Source organism: Passer domesticus, chromosome 1 (genome assembly GCF_036417665.1).
Source record: "Passer domesticus isolate bPasDom1 chromosome 1, bPasDom1.hap1, whole genome shotgun sequence".
Taxonomy (NCBI): domain Eukaryota; kingdom Metazoa; phylum Chordata; class Aves; order Passeriformes; family Passeridae; genus Passer; species Passer domesticus.
Window position 1 is genome coordinate 18,706,366 of NC_087474.1, and position 18,373 is coordinate 18,724,738.

At 35.0% G+C, this 18,373-nt stretch overlaps 1 protein-coding gene across 2 annotated transcripts in view; it reads right to left on the reverse strand.

Annotated features, from left to right (window-relative positions):
* The window catches only part of MALRD1 (MAM and LDL receptor class A domain containing 1), a 235,211-nt gene that overhangs the window by 124,127 nt on the left and 92,711 nt on the right, over positions 1-18,373 (reverse strand). For both annotated transcript variants that reach the window (XM_064408462.1, XM_064408463.1), the window contains exons 23-26: positions 16,192-16,302; positions 15,103-15,316; positions 11,324-11,571; positions 8,494-8,791 (exon numbers count right to left, since the gene is read on the reverse strand). In XM_064408462.1, the coding sequence (XP_064264532.1) occupies positions 8,494-8,791; positions 11,324-11,571; positions 15,103-15,316; positions 16,192-16,302 (871 nt within the window). The remainder of the gene's footprint in view (positions 1-8,493; positions 8,792-11,323; positions 11,572-15,102; positions 15,317-16,191; positions 16,303-18,373) is intronic.

An 18,373-nucleotide genomic window follows, 5' to 3' on the forward strand; every position in this document is an offset into this window, starting at 1 on the left:
ACTTCACAGGATTTCCACAGAGTTTACCATGTAAGCTCTGCCATTCAGCTTTCCTCTGCTTGGAAAGGAAGCTAAGGGAAATACAGAGAAAAGTACCAACAGTCCTGAAACCCAGAGAACAACACTACCTAAACCCCTCATATTTACCTAGCCCAAACCTTCATCTCTAAGTCCAATAGAAGCTGAGTAATTTCTTACACAATCTTCTTTTGAAGCTTTGACAATTTCCTTGACATACTGCTTGTCATCAGAGTGGATCTCATGAGAAAAGTGGATATTGCTGACAGGAGAAATGCCAAAGCCTCAACTCTGGACCTGAGGAGAGCAGACCTCAGACTGCTCACGGAATTAGTTATTAATGTTGCCTGGGAAAATGTTTTTACAAATGCTGGGGTCCATCAGTGCTGGTCACTTTTTAAACATCATCTCCTAATAAAGACACAGAAGCAGGCAATTCTCAAATGTCAGAGCTCAAGCAAGTGAGGCAGAAGGCCATCTTGGTGGAACAGGAATCATCCCTAGGAAAAAGGGCAAAAGAAGGTGTATGGCCAGCAGCAGCAAGGGCAGGTGATATGGGGGAAACACAGATATGCTGCTTTCCACTGTAGGAAAAAAAAAAACTGTGTGGCAAAAGCTCAGCTGTGCAGAGCTGTGGGGCACAATAAAAGGAGTTTTTTCAAATATATTAATGGCAATTGACCCACTACAGGATGAGCATGGTCTCCTCACAAACAGGGACAGAGACAAGGCAGAGGTGTTTAACACATTCATTATCTCTTGTCTTTAACATGGATGGTGGACCAAGGGGCTGATCTGACTTAGAGCAAAAAACAATTGTGGTCCTTCCACAGGCAAGAATGCTTAATAAATTTTGACAGTTAACAGTCTTTATACCTTGTATTTTTGTTTTAACTTTGTTAATCCTGACGTTAAATAGCATCCAGGCACATCTTGGGATAGTTAGGTACCTTGCAAAATTAAAATAGCGTTTTATTTGAAAGTCATATTCTGTTGAAAAATTTCAGAACAAAAAAATCAGAGAATGAAAATGAAGCTGTGCAGTGAGTTGCCTGAAATCTTTCATTGTGTAAATCACAAAGTATAAACTAAACTTTCAATTAAAGGTTACAAACATCTTGCTCAAAATAATGTTTTCCTTTGTCTACAGTACATCACATTGAAAATGTAAATTCCTAACTAGTAATGTAAAATGCAGTCCAAAGTGACTATTGATAAGCATGTACTTAAAAAGCACTTGAGTTAGATCTTGTTTCTTACAGTCAGAGAAGGAGAATAAAGAACCACACTTGTCTTCAGTCTAATCCACATACAGAAATTTTGTTCCAGGACATCTAGAAAATTAAAATGCCCAGTAAATGTGTATTGGACTGAAGATAAAAAAGGACTAGATTCTGTGAGATATAACTTTTTTGTCAGATTGTTTTTGCTGCTGCAAGACGTAATAGTAGAAACATCCTATATTTCTAGGACTCGTCTGTACTGTGACATCATTTCTCTGCTTTTAGATATGTGAGAAAAAGAAAAGTCATTACAGACAAGTAAGAGCAACTTTTTATCTAATTCTTGGAATACAGAGCACAGTTACAGCTTTCATGTTCTCATTTCACCCAAGGAAAGGCCAGCTCTGAATCTGGGATATGTAACACATGGAGAAATGTGTAATAATGAGAGCTAACAATGACAGTAACACTGGTGGTCCTGAGAAAGCTCAGATTTTACTTAGTTCTCACCGTAGAGAGAAATGAAAGAGAAAGGCTCTTTAAGAGGGTTCTTTATAAATATAGTAACAGAAATTCCTCTTACAATTTTGTAGCAATTTGGTTACAAAAGCTATTCCCAAACTCCAGCTACTCATTGCCTAAAGGAATTACCAGCTCATACTAGGAATGTAGATATAAACACCTGCCTTACCTGCTGCTCAGAGACTGTCATCAAACTGCCAGCACTGAAATTCTTTTCTCCTGAGCTTACACTTATTTGGATGCCTGCTCTGGGACCTCTTTCTCAGAAACAAGTCTGTGGAGACCCAAAAGCTAATGAAAGTTTTGAAGATGTTAAACAGTTTTGTAAAACAGAAAAACAAAGGCTGACAATGCCCTACCTCCAAGGACCTTAGATGACATTAATCATGTTCTGAGATGACATTAATCACATTCTGTCTGCCAGTTTCTAGAGCTGTAGTCAGTAATGGGCCCAGTTCAGGCTCTCTTCACATCTGACTGATCCAAAGAATCTCTGGGCTTTAATTTCACTACTCTGTCTGAGAATAACTAGGGGAAAAAAATTGATCTTTGGCATAAAATTATAATAAAGGGAAATGCCTTCAAATTATCTGTACTTTACTGTTTGTTCAAATGCTGTAGTTGGTTAGGGACTGAAATGTATCTTAAATCCCCACAGAATAGTGGAAAAATATTTTAACTCCCTTAAAATTACAACCCATTCTAAATTTCCTAATTAGGCCAGTAAAAATAGATGTGAATTTCTTTTTTGGTTTAGCAAATAGGCACATTGCTTTCAAACCATTATACAATCTAGTAAGTTTAGAGCTCGAATAAAAGGAGATAGATTAGAGTCCAAGGTACAAACAAGCAAAAAGAATCAGAAGAAACTGTAGAATTAAAAAAGTGGTGCAAGATATTTCCAGTTAAATTGATAAAGTTCAGTGATTAGTGTACAATCTGTGTAAAGTTACACAGATTTAGAATTTAATTGGAGAAAGCTCAACAGAATTACAAAATGCACCACCAAAATCTCAGCTATATATTTTTCTCCTTCACAGTCAATAAAAAGGAAAATGTTTGTAATAACAGGTGAACAATATATGTAGAAATTGAAATCAAGTTACCTGTAGTCATGACTACTTCATATTCAAATGTAGTAGCTTTATACCAAGCTCCTAGACCAATCTACATATTCTACAATATTTCCACCATTTTTCTGAAAAATATGGAAGGCATTGTATAATGCACCAGAGAGGAGAGAGAAAAAATTAAACATGTTGGTTTCTTGGTTTTAAAATACCATAATGATAAACATTTTGTATTATTGTATAATGAAAGTTGCTTCTTGCGTGGAACTTCATTCTAGATATATCTGAAAATAAATAAAACTTCACAATCTCCTGTATGTAATTAAGGCACAGATTCAGCCTTCCAAAAGAAATGTTGAGTCCTCTTTATATGCTTGTTTTTGTTTGGGATTTTTTGTTGGGAGTCCTTGTTTAATTGGTTGATTTGTTTTTGTTAAGATTTTGTTGCTGTTTCAGGGCTAATTTGTTTATTTTTATTTGGTTTCGGGTTTGTTTTTATTTCTTTCTCTTCCCAGAACTGGTTTTAAAATGCTTTAGAAATACTACTTTATTCATTTCACATCCTGTTCTTTCAGTCAATTGTCAATGCTGGCTGTTTTAAATGAAGCTATAAATGCTTTGTTATTTGATTAGTTCTGCATAGAGAGATTTTTTTCCTCTTTTCAGTAGATCACATTATGCACTGAAGCATAAAATTTTATTATTCTTGTAATTATATATAAGTTACAAAAACTGCCAAAGTTATTTCTATTTATGTGTCTGTAAACTTTTATAGATCTAATTGTAACTGCCAAAGAGTAATATAGGTAATATCCTTTGGCCTTTAGAGTATACTCTAGAGTTTTTAGCTATATTTCAAATGAAAATATTTTTAACAAATCTGATTTCCTGGTTATTCTATTACTTTTGCATATATTTATTTTAATTATGTTGCTGACCAAATTCTATAAATTCTATTTTTTTTTTTTTTTTTTTTTTTTTTTTTGCGAAGGAGAAATTTGTACTAAAAGATTTAAAAATCAGTATGGAAAAAAAAAAAAAAACAACAAAAAACAAAACCCATCAACTAAAACAAAAAAATCCTAAAGAAAGAACAGAGAAACATCACGACTGTATTCTTTATCGTTTACTTTTAAAAGACAAAGGAAGTGCATGAGTTATGAGTTAAGAAAATTTTCTAGTGATATGAAGGTATTCAGGGTGATATAAGCTAGGACTAACTATGAATAATAGGACAAGTTTTTTGTGAAAGTGAACACAGTGGGACTTAATGGGACTGTCCCTATTAAGTCCCATTGTGTTGGGACTGTCCCCAGTGCTAGTTATGAACTAAAAAACATTTTTGACATTAGTTGCCATGGCAAGACATTCACTATCTTACAATCCCGGTAACATCCACCCCCACAGGTGAATCAGTTATTTTATACAACTATAATGGAGATAAACAGTCACAATTTAGCAAATTAATTGTACCTTGAGTGACTGGAAATGAAATGTGATGTTATTGACTTACACAGAATAACACAGTCCATCTTTCACAGGTTCTGGAATCCTATCACTACCACTCCTAAAGAGTGACACAGCAAAGTACAGAAACAGTTCCAGAAACACAAAAGCCAATGTTCAAAAAGGACAAAACAATAAAGGTTTTAGGATTTATCAGGAAAGAGAGAAAAGAGAAAATAACCATTTTGTTACAGTACCATTCCACTGGTCATGCATTTGCTAAATGCTCTGCACAGACCTGATTTTACAATCCCAAAAGAGTATAGTGGATTTTTTTTTTTTTTTAAGTCAGAAACAGGAAAACATAAGGAATAGTTTCCATGTAAGAAATAAGTTGAAACTCCTTCAGTGTATAATGTTGCTTAAGGATGATTGCATAGAGATCAATATGGAGTAGAGGTGTTTGGCTGTTCACCATTTTCGGTAAAAAGAGGGTAAAAACAGAGTCACTTTCTCTGCAAGTGGCAGAACAGTACAACATGCTCCAAAAAATGAGAAGAGGGCTATACTTCTGAATGTGCTTCTAGGGAAACTAGGCTCTATACAGAAGCAAATACATTAAGGTTTGCTACATGTCCAAAACCACATTTGGTTTGTAAGGTCATCTAGAAAGGAAATATTGGGAACATTAAGAGGAAGTATCATATATATTCAGCATCTCACTGACAACAGTAGAGAGGATATCAAGTGAAATGGACCTTGATGTGATTCTCTGTTAATATTCCTATGTTCTCAATGTTCTCAAAGGCATGTTCCACACTTCGGTGAATTGCTTTTAATTTGCTGAAAATAACTGTCTTCTCTACAAAACTGCAGTCAGCAGATACCAGTTCCATAGTGTCTGGAATAACTTTTCTGTATTGTAGCCTGCTAATCTGATCAGGCAGCCCTTGGCAGCTGTTGTATTCCCAGGAGAATGGAAGGAGACATGAGCAGAAACTCTGATGGAGGGATCTGCAATTTTATAGTCAGTAACAACACTGCAGGAGGGAATGGATAGAAACAAGATAGGAAAACCAAGTTTAGAGATCATGGAAATTATTGTCAAATCCATGATGTCTCTTTTGTAAACAACTGTAAGTATAAAATATTATTAATAGATAGCTATTCACCATTAACCTCCATGGCTTCCATCAGGCAGCCTAACTCACCATGGTATTTACCACAGGCTGCAGGGGAATCTCCTGCTCCTTTTTCCCTTACCTTGGTGCCAGAAAAGCTCCTTCTCTTGCATATTCTCACTCATCTCTCTGGCTGCAATTGCTTTTGTGCAAAAACTTCTCCCTTTCTTAAATCTGTTATAATGGGGCTGCAGCCACCATCACTGGTGGGCTCAGCCCTGTCCTGCTGGGCCCATCCTGGTGCCAGCTGGAATTGGTTCTGCTGGACATGAGGGAAACTTCTGGCACCTTCTCACAAAAGTCACCCCTGTAGCTCATGGCCACCAAAACCTTGCCAGACAAACCAAATACAGAAACAACTGCAACTTTCACAAGGTTCAGTGTGGCCAGGGTCTCTTCCTGGGCTGATGTGGATGCAGGCAGCTTTTTACACAAGGCAAAACCTAACTCAAAAATCTTACCACACTGCACAGACACAGCAACAGGCACAAATAACATTGTTAAAACAGAATTGTCCTTGCATTTTCCTCCACACAATACCATTGTGACACAGGAGCAAAAACTAATGTTCATACAATGAAAATTCAATAAGGGCCAGCCTAAAATGATGTTTATTGTTTCTCAGACCCAGCAATTTAAGTGTCTCTCAGTGGCTTTGCAGTTCAGCATTGTTGTTGCTAAGCAGCATATTGAGAACAATCTACAGTATCCTGTAGTTTACAGGAAATTACAATGCAAGGTTTCAAAATTATTTTTTCTAGCTGTCCAGTGTTCACTTCCTGCCTTTAAACATTACTGCATGTTTGGCTAAAAGAAACAGCCACCTCAGAATATATTTTTTTAATGTGCAGAATTTCAAGGTGTATATATAGAATCAGGGAAAAATTCTTCTGAATGTTGAATCAGTGTCACAGATGGGAACATTTAATGATTCTATTTGATTTCATCTTTACACTGCATTCACTGCCATATGACTCTATGCACAGAAATAACAAGCAAAGACTTTGTCTCACACAGTGATATGGCTCAATAAGGCTCAGAAGAATCTCCTTTGATATGTGCATTACAAATATTATCTTAGAGAAATAAAAATTTTAAAAGGAATTGTATTAGAGTAGATCTCATAAATGATGAGTTTATCTCTTAAAGAAGAAATAATTTTACTTTCTTAGCAAATATATTCCCAAGCTGGAAACAAGAAGGAAACTGTTGCATGATCTTCTTCATCCTCAGAAACTTTTAAAAAATTGATCAATGGATATAAGTGTTTTATTTTTGGTTAAATTTTCCTTTGTTTCTACAAATAGTCAGATAAGTCTAGGGCTGCAGATTTTTGCAGCTGATCATCATGGCGATTTTAGCTGGTTCTATTTTTAAAAATTGCATTATAGGGCACTTTTCACAACATCCACCATGCATTTTGCCACAGTTCAGAGCATTTCTATAGGCAGAAGCAGACCCACTTACAGGCAGTGAAGCAAAGAGATACCACTGTTAAGTAGCAGATGTAATTTGAACCCCTCAGTGGGTCTTGTAAACTCTTATCCTGGACAAGTAAAATTTGTCAGTATAAAAAAATATGGTTTGTTTTAAGGAGGAATTTGAACCATTGCCTTAAAGTGTTGTGAACCTCTGAAGTTCACAGAGTACATCTTATATGAGCTACACCAAGAAATCAGTCTCTGGAGGCTCTTTCCTGAGATTTTAGTATCTTTTTTATTATAAAACATAAAAGTGTTTTGGAACATCCTTTACCATCAAAACCAAAGCTTTTAAAGCTTCTAACATTGCCATAGGGACTTGCATCTCCCATTAAGAGGATAGAGTCTGAGTACAACAAAAATAAAGAATCAGAAAGCTTGGCTAGTGTTCCTCCTGGGGTAACGTTCATATAAAGCTGAACTTCAAAATACAAATATCATTTGCAATAAATTTCCATGACTGGCTTGGCAAAAGTAGGAAGCCAATAGTACTAGAACTGGCATCTTATCAGAGAGGTGTCTGGAAAATTTTGCCTATATCTTTCCTGCTTATCTTGTGCTCAAAGTTCAGTGCAATTTCTTGGGTTTGATGTAGTCTCATCAGTGTTATTTCCCAGTGCCTGAGCAGTGCTTAATGACATCCTAAAGGGGAAGGCTATTCATTAGCAGCAGTAACAAAGCAAAGTTGCTCACATAAATTAATGATCCATTCTCGTTGTAGTCCTTGACACTGGGAAATATTAACTTTGTTTTATTGATCAGCAAGACAGAGATGTGAGATAAAATTACTTTCTGCAGCCATGCAGGAAATTTGTAGTAGACCCAGGAACAAAATGCATCTCCTAAATTCCACTTCAGGGGGTTACATTTCAGTAGCTCTGTGATAAATGTGGAAGGAGGAAAAAGATTTGTCCTGTTCTGTCAAAAAGAGTCTCTCCTTCATCATTTGTGTCCAAGCAAATACTGCTAACCTACAGCAGCAGTGCTTTCATGAGTAGCTCTTACCTTGGGGTTATTGGGATCCATCCCCATTCAAACTGTATAATTTCTGGTAAATGTTTTCTGAGTTTTATTTCCCTAGTGCAATAAGTGAGGATGGTGTAAATAATTGCACTGATGCTAGCACCATACCATACAAGCAGAAGATGGATATGAGGCCTAACCAGTACTGGTAGCAATTCTACCAGCCAAAAAGCATTTAAGCCTGCTGGCCATATTGCAAACTATCCCACCCAGTTCTATATTCTACAACAACTCTATTTTACAACTTTTGATAAATAAATCCTACTGAATTAAGGAGGATATTGGCTAAGTGTACATGGCTGGACAAGAAGTTTTGCAGATTTGCAACAGTTGACTCAATACCCAAACAACTATTTCATAAAATTATTTTATTAGAATTTCATGGGCTGCCTAAAAGTGTTGAAATTTCTGAATGTCTTTTGCAAGATATGTACACTATTTCTCTTTTGAAGGAGAGACAAAGAAATGAAAATAATGCTGCTATTCCTTCTTGACAGACTTTCATAGACTATCCACAGCTGGAACATACCTGTTGGAGGTATCTTTGTGGGTTCTGCTGGTAGAAACTCTTGGGATGGGAAGCACTCCCTGGAAAACGTGAGGTCATCAAGTGCTATGCCATCTTTGGGACCTTCTCCAGCTCTCCCTTCAAAGACAACTTGAAAATCTTCGTTTCCATCTCCAGACAGAGTCAGTGCCTTGCGCTGCCAGAAATTTCCCTGGTTTCCAGTAAGATTAAGGAGAATTTTTTCATGTTTCAATGTAGTTCTCTGGTAGATAATCAAGGATCCAATGTGAGCTCCATACATATGATAATAGAAAATTATCTGTAAGCAAAAACAAGAGCATAAAGTATGCAACAGGTGACTTCAGTCAAATTCTGCTATTGTATTTACTCTAATTCTTAAACTGAGCATTACTAATAGCATTCAGAGTAGTCATTAATTTTACTCATTGAAAAATAATTTAATCAAAAGGCAACAGAACAACTTACTATTTGCAATTCTTTAACTATTCCATAAGCCAAACTTCAAACATTAAAATATTCAGCAGCAGATCTTGCATCCCTTTGAATGACTCTTGCATTTAAATGTGAATGAACTAAAATATTTTTTAAGGGAACAGAGGAATGGAGTAGTGTCATTTACAATATAGGAAGCAACTTCCGTTTACTGAAAAATTTCTGGTTAAAAATGTGTTTATGTAGGGTATAGAATGTGCAATTATAAAATAGTCCTATCTATAATGGGAGCAAAACATTTACATGGACATATGCAAAAATAACCCAAAAGAAACCTAAAATATATAAGAGGTACTTGGATTAACAAACAGTGATTTATTTATTTTTAGTAAAAATGAGGAAATGTTTAAATGCAAAAGACCAAACGCATACATAAAAAGATCACCGTGAAAATTCTTCACATTTAACTGCACACTCAGTTCTTTCCAATTCAGTCTTGGATTTCTATTCCTTTGGAAGGTGCAACTTTGTTTCTAAAAGTCTTCTATACAGACAAAATATTTTTATTCATCTACACCTCCTTATAGTTACTGATTTATATTTGCTTTCTATGTATAAAACTCATCCAATTGATGTAAAAGTTCATTTTCCAATTATTTGACATGGTCTAAGACTCCATACTAAATCTGTTGTAATGTGATGAAGCATTTTCTTTTCAAATAACCCATAGGAAGGAGTAAAATACTTCAGGGGACTCTCTGATCTTATGAGGTTTCAGATCTTAGCATATTTTTTCCCTTCATACAATTTCCTATACCAATAATTTTCCTTCCTTTGGACATTTATCTATGCGTAAGTTTCAGAAATGCTCAAATCCTGCAAAAAGTAAAATATAAATATGACTGACTGCTTCAGGCCACATATGGATGTCAAGAGTTTGGTCTGCACAAGGTGCACAAATCTGCATGCTTTTGTAAATAATTTTCTATGTGATAAAAGCAACAGTTTCCCATAATTACATTTCAAGCACTTAATTGCATTTAATGTGTGATATGTAGCAGTACAGACGTTAACATATCATTCCCAGTTATTCTGCATTTCTTTACATATGTTTTTTGCTTCATAGAAGTCCAAAAGTGGAAGTATTTTTAGATCATGAAACCAGGTAATTCAGAGAAAGAGATACTGATAAATACAATGCTAGAAGCAGAAGGTTGAGATCTCCATGTTTCTGTAAGCAGATTTTTTTTAGTATATGTATTTTAGGCAATATAAAAATTAACATGATTCCAATTTTGAAGATAATTTTATAATGGCTAAATGAAATGTTGCCACTGAATATCATAATTATTCTTTTCTTTTGAATCATAAATCAAACTCTTTATGTTTAATACTTCCTGACTTTCTTATCTGTAAAGAGTTTGTAGACTTTTCAGAGAGAAGTATTTTAGTAAAATGAACTGGTTAGAAATCTCAAACATAAGCAGAACTCTTTCCAAGTTACAGAAAAACTACTCAGGAATATTCCTCAGGAATAGTATGAGATAAATGAAACTAGAGGCTCATGATTGGACATTTTGCACAGAGATGTCACCTGCATAGCCAATGAACTGTTGAGGACTATTTCAGTCTAAGACCACCTTCATTTGATGAGCATAATTCTGTGATCACAAAAAGAAAATTATCCTCTTGAGAGGCCTACTTATTAGATGTAGGCTATTACATGTGGATTAGACTTATTAGATGTATAAAGGTAAACTTGCAGTTTCAAAATAAGGCATAGCTAAAGTTTCTGGGACATTATATTTTTGCAAAGACTATAAAAGGTGTATGAAAACTAGGACACTTTTTATTCCATGTTTGCAAAGAAATTTTCAAGCTGAAGTCACTGCAACGTGCTGTGATATTTTGGAAGATCAAGGCTTACACTTCTTCATTTTCTAGAGAAGAGCTGGTAACAAAGCCTTCTGTTCCACATCCTTCCTTTTGCAGTTAAGTTCCTTGAAAACCAATTGTTACTGCACTTACATATGCTTTCTCCATAAAATCAAAAACCATTAAATAGTTGTTTTTCACTTTGGATGAGTTGCATAAGACATTGTCAATCAGACACTGCATTTACTGGCAGCTTCATCTGAATCTCATGGAGTACTCATTTACTTGCAGAATAACTCTTCTCCTGCAGCAAGATGCATTTTTTTCTTATGGTTAAAATGAAATAAGATCTGATCCTGACTTCTCTACAAAAGGATGGTTGTTTGTTTTTTGTTGTTGTTTTTTTTTTTTTCTCTCCTCAAGAATTATTTCAGTAATCATCTTTAATCATTTTAGGAGTACACTCTTGGTGCAATCTAGAAATCAAATTCTTCATTCCTGCTACTACCACACCCTCACATACCTTGCAGTTTTTATTCTTTCTGCTTAAGACAGGACTAAAAATCCTAGCTTTCTGTCCTGGTAGCTGAAAAAATGAACTCTTTATAAAAATATAATGACCAGATGGCTCTTGCAGTGTATGATCAGTAGCTGGTCCAGTGCCCAGTTTTGCAGTACTGCTAGTTCTGAGGTGCCAGTTGAAATCATCATTTTCATCTTGCTTCCATCCACAAAGGTCAAACTCAAAATTGCAATGCCCAATAGATGCACCTGAAATATATTTGCCACACATGAAAAATGATTTATTTTCAAGTAGTTAAGTACATATAGTGCAACCTAGTACTCCAACATATGGGGGGAAAAAGCTTCACTGTAAAAAATAATAGCCTTGTATCACATTCAAAAGAGCATTTTGAATATTCTGGACTATGATATTAAGATAAAGCTACTTGCATATATGTGAGTCCAGTGCTTTTTTATTACAGTCAACAGGATCCTTGGTATAAATGTAACCAAATTTAGTTAACTATTTTAGCTCCTTAGGGTCTTAACTGGCCCCTCATAGAGCATTCAAGACATGCACAGAAAACCGGCCTCTTTATAAAGGAACATGTTAAGATTAGGTGAGAACAGGAAGAAATGCCTCTATCTAGGGAACAGACACATCCAAAGGAACGTATTGAGCACCATAAAGACACAGCTTCTATATAAACAGGTACAGACAAAAAACATACATGTGGGTGTGATAATCTTGAGCTGAATTGCATCCAAGGTTAGTTTACTTTTGCACAAGTCCTCAATTCACTTGTATTTCCTTAGCCAGTAGAGAAACATAGATGAACTGTGTTGGTGCTGGATTGTGTCCAAAGAAGGGTAAGGGCCTGGGGCCTAGGTCTGAAGAGGAGCAGCTGAGGGGGCTGGGAGTGTTTGGAGAAAAGGAGGGTCAGGGGTGGCCGTATTGCTCCTGACATCTACTGGAAGGGACGTGTGGCGAGGGGGGGCTCAGGGTCTTCTCTCCAGCAATGAGAAGATAGGGGAAGAAGAAAGGACCTCAGGTCGCACCAGCAGAGGCTAAGATTGGATACTAGGAGAATTTTTTCATGGAAAGGATTGTTAAACACTGGAACAGGCTTCCAAGGAAAGTGGTTGAGTCACCATCCCTGGAGGTCTTTCGAAGCCACATAAATGTGGCGCTCAGGGACATGGTTTGGTGGTGAAATTGGTAATGATAATAGTGGGGTTCAATGATCTTAAAGGTCTTTTCCAACATAAATGATTCTATGATTGTCTACAGATCTCCTTAAGTTGTACTTAAGGCCTAGGAAAGAAGAAAGATGTCAAAATTTTGGTTGATTTTTATATGAATCAACACGCATATTCTTTATAATTTTTGAATCTTGAATGTCAAAACAGCCAGCATGGTGAGGAAACTGTGCACATAAATTAAGTCAATTACATCATTCCAGAAGTTTAATTTCTGTATATTTTTCCCTATATACATCTATGAGTTCATTATAACGATTACCAAGTAAGAGTAAAATTGCTGAAATAAGCTGGAGTTTCAGCAGAGACTTCAAGAATTTTTTGATTGTGCCCTAAATGTTCTTAATATTACTGCTGAAAAAGAAAGCACCTTGAAGATAAATCTGGAAACTCTATGTATTATTTTGTAGGACAATATCAGAAATTACAAAATGTCTCTTCCAAAATGTAATCAAAATCTGAGACTTTTCTGAGGTCTGATAAAGTTCAGTCACTTGAAAGTAGTTTTATTTAACTGAAAGGTACTCAGAAGCATCAGTAATCAGGCTAAGGATCTAGAATCCATGGAATCTACACATGGACCAAAACAGGAAAGACAGCTACCTCAAAAATTTCAGGCTGAAATCAGATAATTTTTCTTTCATTGAATTTTAATCTGTGAATGTAATAAAGTAAAAAAGTTAGAAACTTTCTCTTAAAAGTATGAACTGCTTAGCAAAACTAGCTTCCCTTTTACCTCTGTCAGCAAATATAGTGCCATCTGAAGTAACAATTAAAACCAACCCAGACCTGGTATGTGAAATTTTATTATTATCTTTTATGAAAATCACAGGTTATAAATTGACTCAACTGAATGCAATAGCCCATAAAATTTGTCCTAATCATATTTTTCAACTGATTTAGTTACTTAAAATTTCAGGACCATTCTTAAAGAAATTCCTTTCATTATTTACAAATACCATCTTGATTCAATAAAATTCATGCTTACAACAGACCCTTTCATCTTAAAGACATGTTTTCAAGAATCAAGACCTTAAGGCATGAGCACTGATATCCCTCCTAATGCTGTACATATTGGGTATTACCTAATTTAAAGTTTAGATGTCCTTATAGGATCTCTATTGTCAACAAAGAGAAATATTCATATCTACAGGACAACTTCTTTAATCTAAGTCACACAACTGATTTTAAGTTGCATGAACTTCATCTCCACTGATGAAGAAGAGAGTTTAAGCAGCCTGCTTAGAAGCTGAAGTTACTGCAGATGACTGTGCACTTGCACATTAAATGACTCCTGTGCTTTTAAAGCACCATAATGCTTCACTGTAAAGCTTACAATTAAAATGCAGTCAGGAAATATTTTTTTAATTATTTTGCAATTTTTTTTTCTCAATTAAAAGTAATAATAAAAAACATGTTAGAGGAAAGCATTCACTGTATGGGACTGTTTCAATTCTTCTCTTCCAATGGGAAATTTAAATAAAATCCTTATTATAGTGGTTGCAAAATGAAATCCCATCAGTTTATTTGAACCATTTTGCCCTTAATGATTCAATTTATATTTGTTTGATAATATTTCATGGGAAACACAGACTATGCAGAAAACTCCCCCCCCAAAAAAAAAACAAATCTAAACAAACAACCCCATTAATATTTTTTTAAAAATCAAAAAACAAAAATCAAAGTTTGAGAATATTTTTGACAGAGTAATTGTAACTTGAAATACTCTTCATTTTTAGTTGCAGAAGATCTGAGCTGGTGCGTGTATAGGCTAGTTATGTACTATTACTGATTGGAAATCATTGAGTACTTGAATAGTATGAAAATAATTTGCAAAACATGGTTCCTTGGCCATGTACCTTAGCTTTTGTAGGATATCAGTATACTTTTGCTTCAAAGAATTGTATTCACTGAGAATTTGATAAACTGAATTAATATTCTCAGTAAAAATGAGGCAACTGTTAATATGGTACCAATCAATGGAGACGTGATTGTGTGAGCATTTCCCACATTTGTAGTAGTAAAAGAAGTGTTAATACCATATATTGTGATTCAGAAGGAGCCATTTGATATGAAACATCATTCTTTGAATCAGATATTGCATATGCTGCTTCTTGGTATGTCTTGTAAAACCAAAATTGTACAATATTCAGATTAAGATAATTTGCTGAGACCTGACAACCCTTGAAATATCTAAGGAGGTAGGCTCCTCATCTCCCAAAGGTATTATGCTTGAATTTTTTTTCAGCTTAATACATTCTTTTCATATGGAAAGCAGGATAATTTTATTCTGCTTTTAAAGACAGCTGCTTTCTGAGTTATTTTAAGACATCCATTAGTAGCTCTTTGTATTTTGTATCGTGGATTTTAAATTAAATAATAATAATTAAAAATCCTTAAAAGCCAAGGAATAGAATTAAATTATTACCTTCTTGTTTGCTTTCTTAGCTGATGAGTTGTCAAAAGTATTTGAGTATTAAAAATTTAGAGCAGGCACAGTTATTTATGATAATTATATTAAAAAACTACCATACTTACTGCAAATACTAGGGCTTTCATCTGAGTTGTCTTCACAGTCATTTACAAAATCACACAGATTATTCTTTGGGATGCAGTACTTGTTGGCACACATGAATTCCTCTGACGTGCAAGGTTTGTCTGAGATTAGCAGAGGGGAACAATCTTCAAAGGTAACATCATCCACTGCCACATCTCCCATGTAACTGACACCATGTTTTGCCCTGAAAATAACCTAATAAAAATTACAGAACTATTACAGTAAGCCACTGATATGATAGAGAAAAGCTTATACACATAACATGAAAAGAACAGAGACTGATGGTCCTCACAAATATTTTAATATGACGTGGTCAGTTCTTACTGTCAAAGCATAATTCTACGAAATCTTGTACTAGAGTTGGTACAGATCTGTCTCTGTAGTTATTGAAGGACCATCTTCTAACATAACCAAGCACACCAACAAAAGGGAATTAATTATGCCACTCAAAGAGATACTAGTCCTCACTCATCCTGAACTAATGGAAAGGGTTCTTCCTACTTCTGCAAAGAAAGTTTGAAAAAGACTGCTCTGCCATTCATTATTTAATTCCCATGAATGTAAAAAGAATTTTAAAAATTCATTAAAATTCCAAGACAGAAGTATCAGGAAATGTAACTCTTTTAAAAATGTGTTACTGACTATCCTTGGGGATTTTTGGTTTTTTTTCATAAGTCTACAACTAAGCACGTATCTCTAAGAGGTTTTGGGAATCTGCTCTGATTTTAAAACAAAGATCACGTTCAAGATTCTTTTTTCAAAATTCGGATGTTTTTACTTACTGCACACTAAGGAGAAAGAAGTAGAATATTTTAAGCAGAGTTGGATTCAAGGATAGATGGGATTCTCAGTCTTAAAAATTGATACCAGTCTGAGATAAAAGAGGAGTGAGAAATCTCCAAAAATATGAGTGCAACTCAGATAATCAATCAGACAGCTAAAAAGATCATTTCTTCTGTTGGAGGAGAGGTACATGCATGGTGTGAAAAGGGAAATGAGAAGGTGAAGAATGCTTAATATAGAAGTACTAAGCCAGCTCTCTAGGAAGCACATCACGTTGGAAGACACACCTGAAAATTTGAATGAATTCCTAAGAAGACTTCTGCTCTGTTCCACTGGGGACCTTGGCTGCCACTTTGAGTCCACAGTTTAGAAGTCTTGTTACTGTCTTTATAGAGTACCTAAAAAAGAAAATAACTTCAGGTCACAAAAGAATACATTTCCATTACCAACTCACTTAAGAGTCCTATGATTGTATACAAGAGTACAATATGATATTGTTAATCTAATCTCTATTCCACCATTAAAATTCACAGAATTATAGAATTGGAAGGGGCCATCAAGTCCCTACTCCTTGCAGGACTACCCAAAGTTGAATCATATACCTGGGACTGCTGAGGTGCTCCTTGCACTCTGCCAGGCTTGGTGCTGCCCTGGGGATCCTGCTGCAGTGCCCAGCCCCGCTCTGGGTGAAGAACCTTTCCCTAATGTCCAGCCTGATGCACATGGATATGTCAGTATCAATGACTATATTGAGAAAATAATGCTTTAAGATTTTCTGACCTCCTTATAAACATACCCAGCCCACAGCCTTAACTGGACTAACATATCTCATTAATTTATTCAGAGTGGCTAGCAGTGAATAAAAATTGTTCATTAGTGGGTTGTGATTCAGTTGTACAACATGGAAACAGGGTTAACAAGACTTACTGAAAAATATATTTGTTCATGCATACAATTAACTGTTCTACCAGGGTGGATTTTCTTGCCCTGATTCTTATGAAAAATGTTGTTTCTTCTACAAATAATTTATTTTTTTTTTAAATAAAGACAAATTTTCACCATTCTGAGCAATGAAAGACTTTTAAACCTTGTGAAGACCAAATTGGGGAATGATGACACACTTCAACATGAGCAGAGGGTCCAAAATATTCTTTGGTCCAATCTCTTGGGCATCCAAATTCAACTGAGCTGGCAATAACAAGATGGGTGTTTGATGAAGTGTGTCAAGCTGGGTCTCCAGTCAGTACTAGCAGAGCTAAACATCCATTCACCAGTTGCCTGAACTACTTCTGCTTTCAAGGATTTACTGCTACGCTGTGTAATCTTCTTAGGGCAGCCCAGGCATTTTTCACCATAATGAAAAAACCTTTTTTTTTGTTTTAAATTTATGCAGTCCCACGAGTGTATATGATATTGCATAACAGGTAAGTTCTGCCAAGCAAACAGCAAATCCTCACACTAAAGAGCTTTCATTTTAGGGGGAAAAAAGGAATAGAAAATATATCAAAGTGGATAGAAAAACAAGTGAGTTCTGACTTTATAGACAGGAAGATCTGCCATAGAAGACATTAATTTAAAATGAAAATAAATAAATTAGTGAGACAGGGATTACTGACATTATTTGAAGGAATGAGTGCTGAATAAGAAAGTATTCTTTTTAAATCTCAAATGCAAATAATATAGTTATATGAAGGCATGTGTGTGACTGTAGACACATGTACATGTTTTTACAGACTGTAAATTATCTATTATATATCCAATTTCTGCATCATAAATTCATATTTTCTATCATATAATGAAAAAAAAGTTAAAACTTTAGTGTAAAACATGGCCATTAATTTGTGTGCTATTAAAACCCGGTGCTTCTCTGTACCTTAATGCACTTTGGACCTCTGTGCATTTCAATTATATTGCAAAAAAGCACATCTAATACTTTCGTACAATTACCTATACCAAGTCAAAGTACAGAAACTAGATAAAAATGGTTCCAAAAAAAAAAAAGGTTCCTCAAATTGAGGTTGCTAAGGAAAATTACAGCAAATCAATATTTAAGAAAGCAATAGAAACACAAGAAGGTAACAATTAATGCAAATGACAGGAAAATCTTCAGCAATCTTACATGATATTTGATGGCATGGATGCAGACTTACAAGCAAAAGTCAAAAAAGATGTGGTAGTCTTGGGAGAAGATATGGATAAAAGGTCATTTAAGCACAGAAAATATTCCCATTCCTACTTAATAAATACTTAGAGCCTTCTTAATATAAATAATGAGAAATCATTTAAATAATTTTATATTCTGAGTTATTCTTACACCCATTATTAAATGATTAATCAAGCAATTGAAACCAAGTAATTATTAACAGTGTGGAAAGGTTTCATTATTTTACTTTGGTACATCCTAAAACGAAATAAGTTGGAGGTGAGGGAGGATCAGTTAAAGAATAGAGGGAAATTGTAATCAGCATT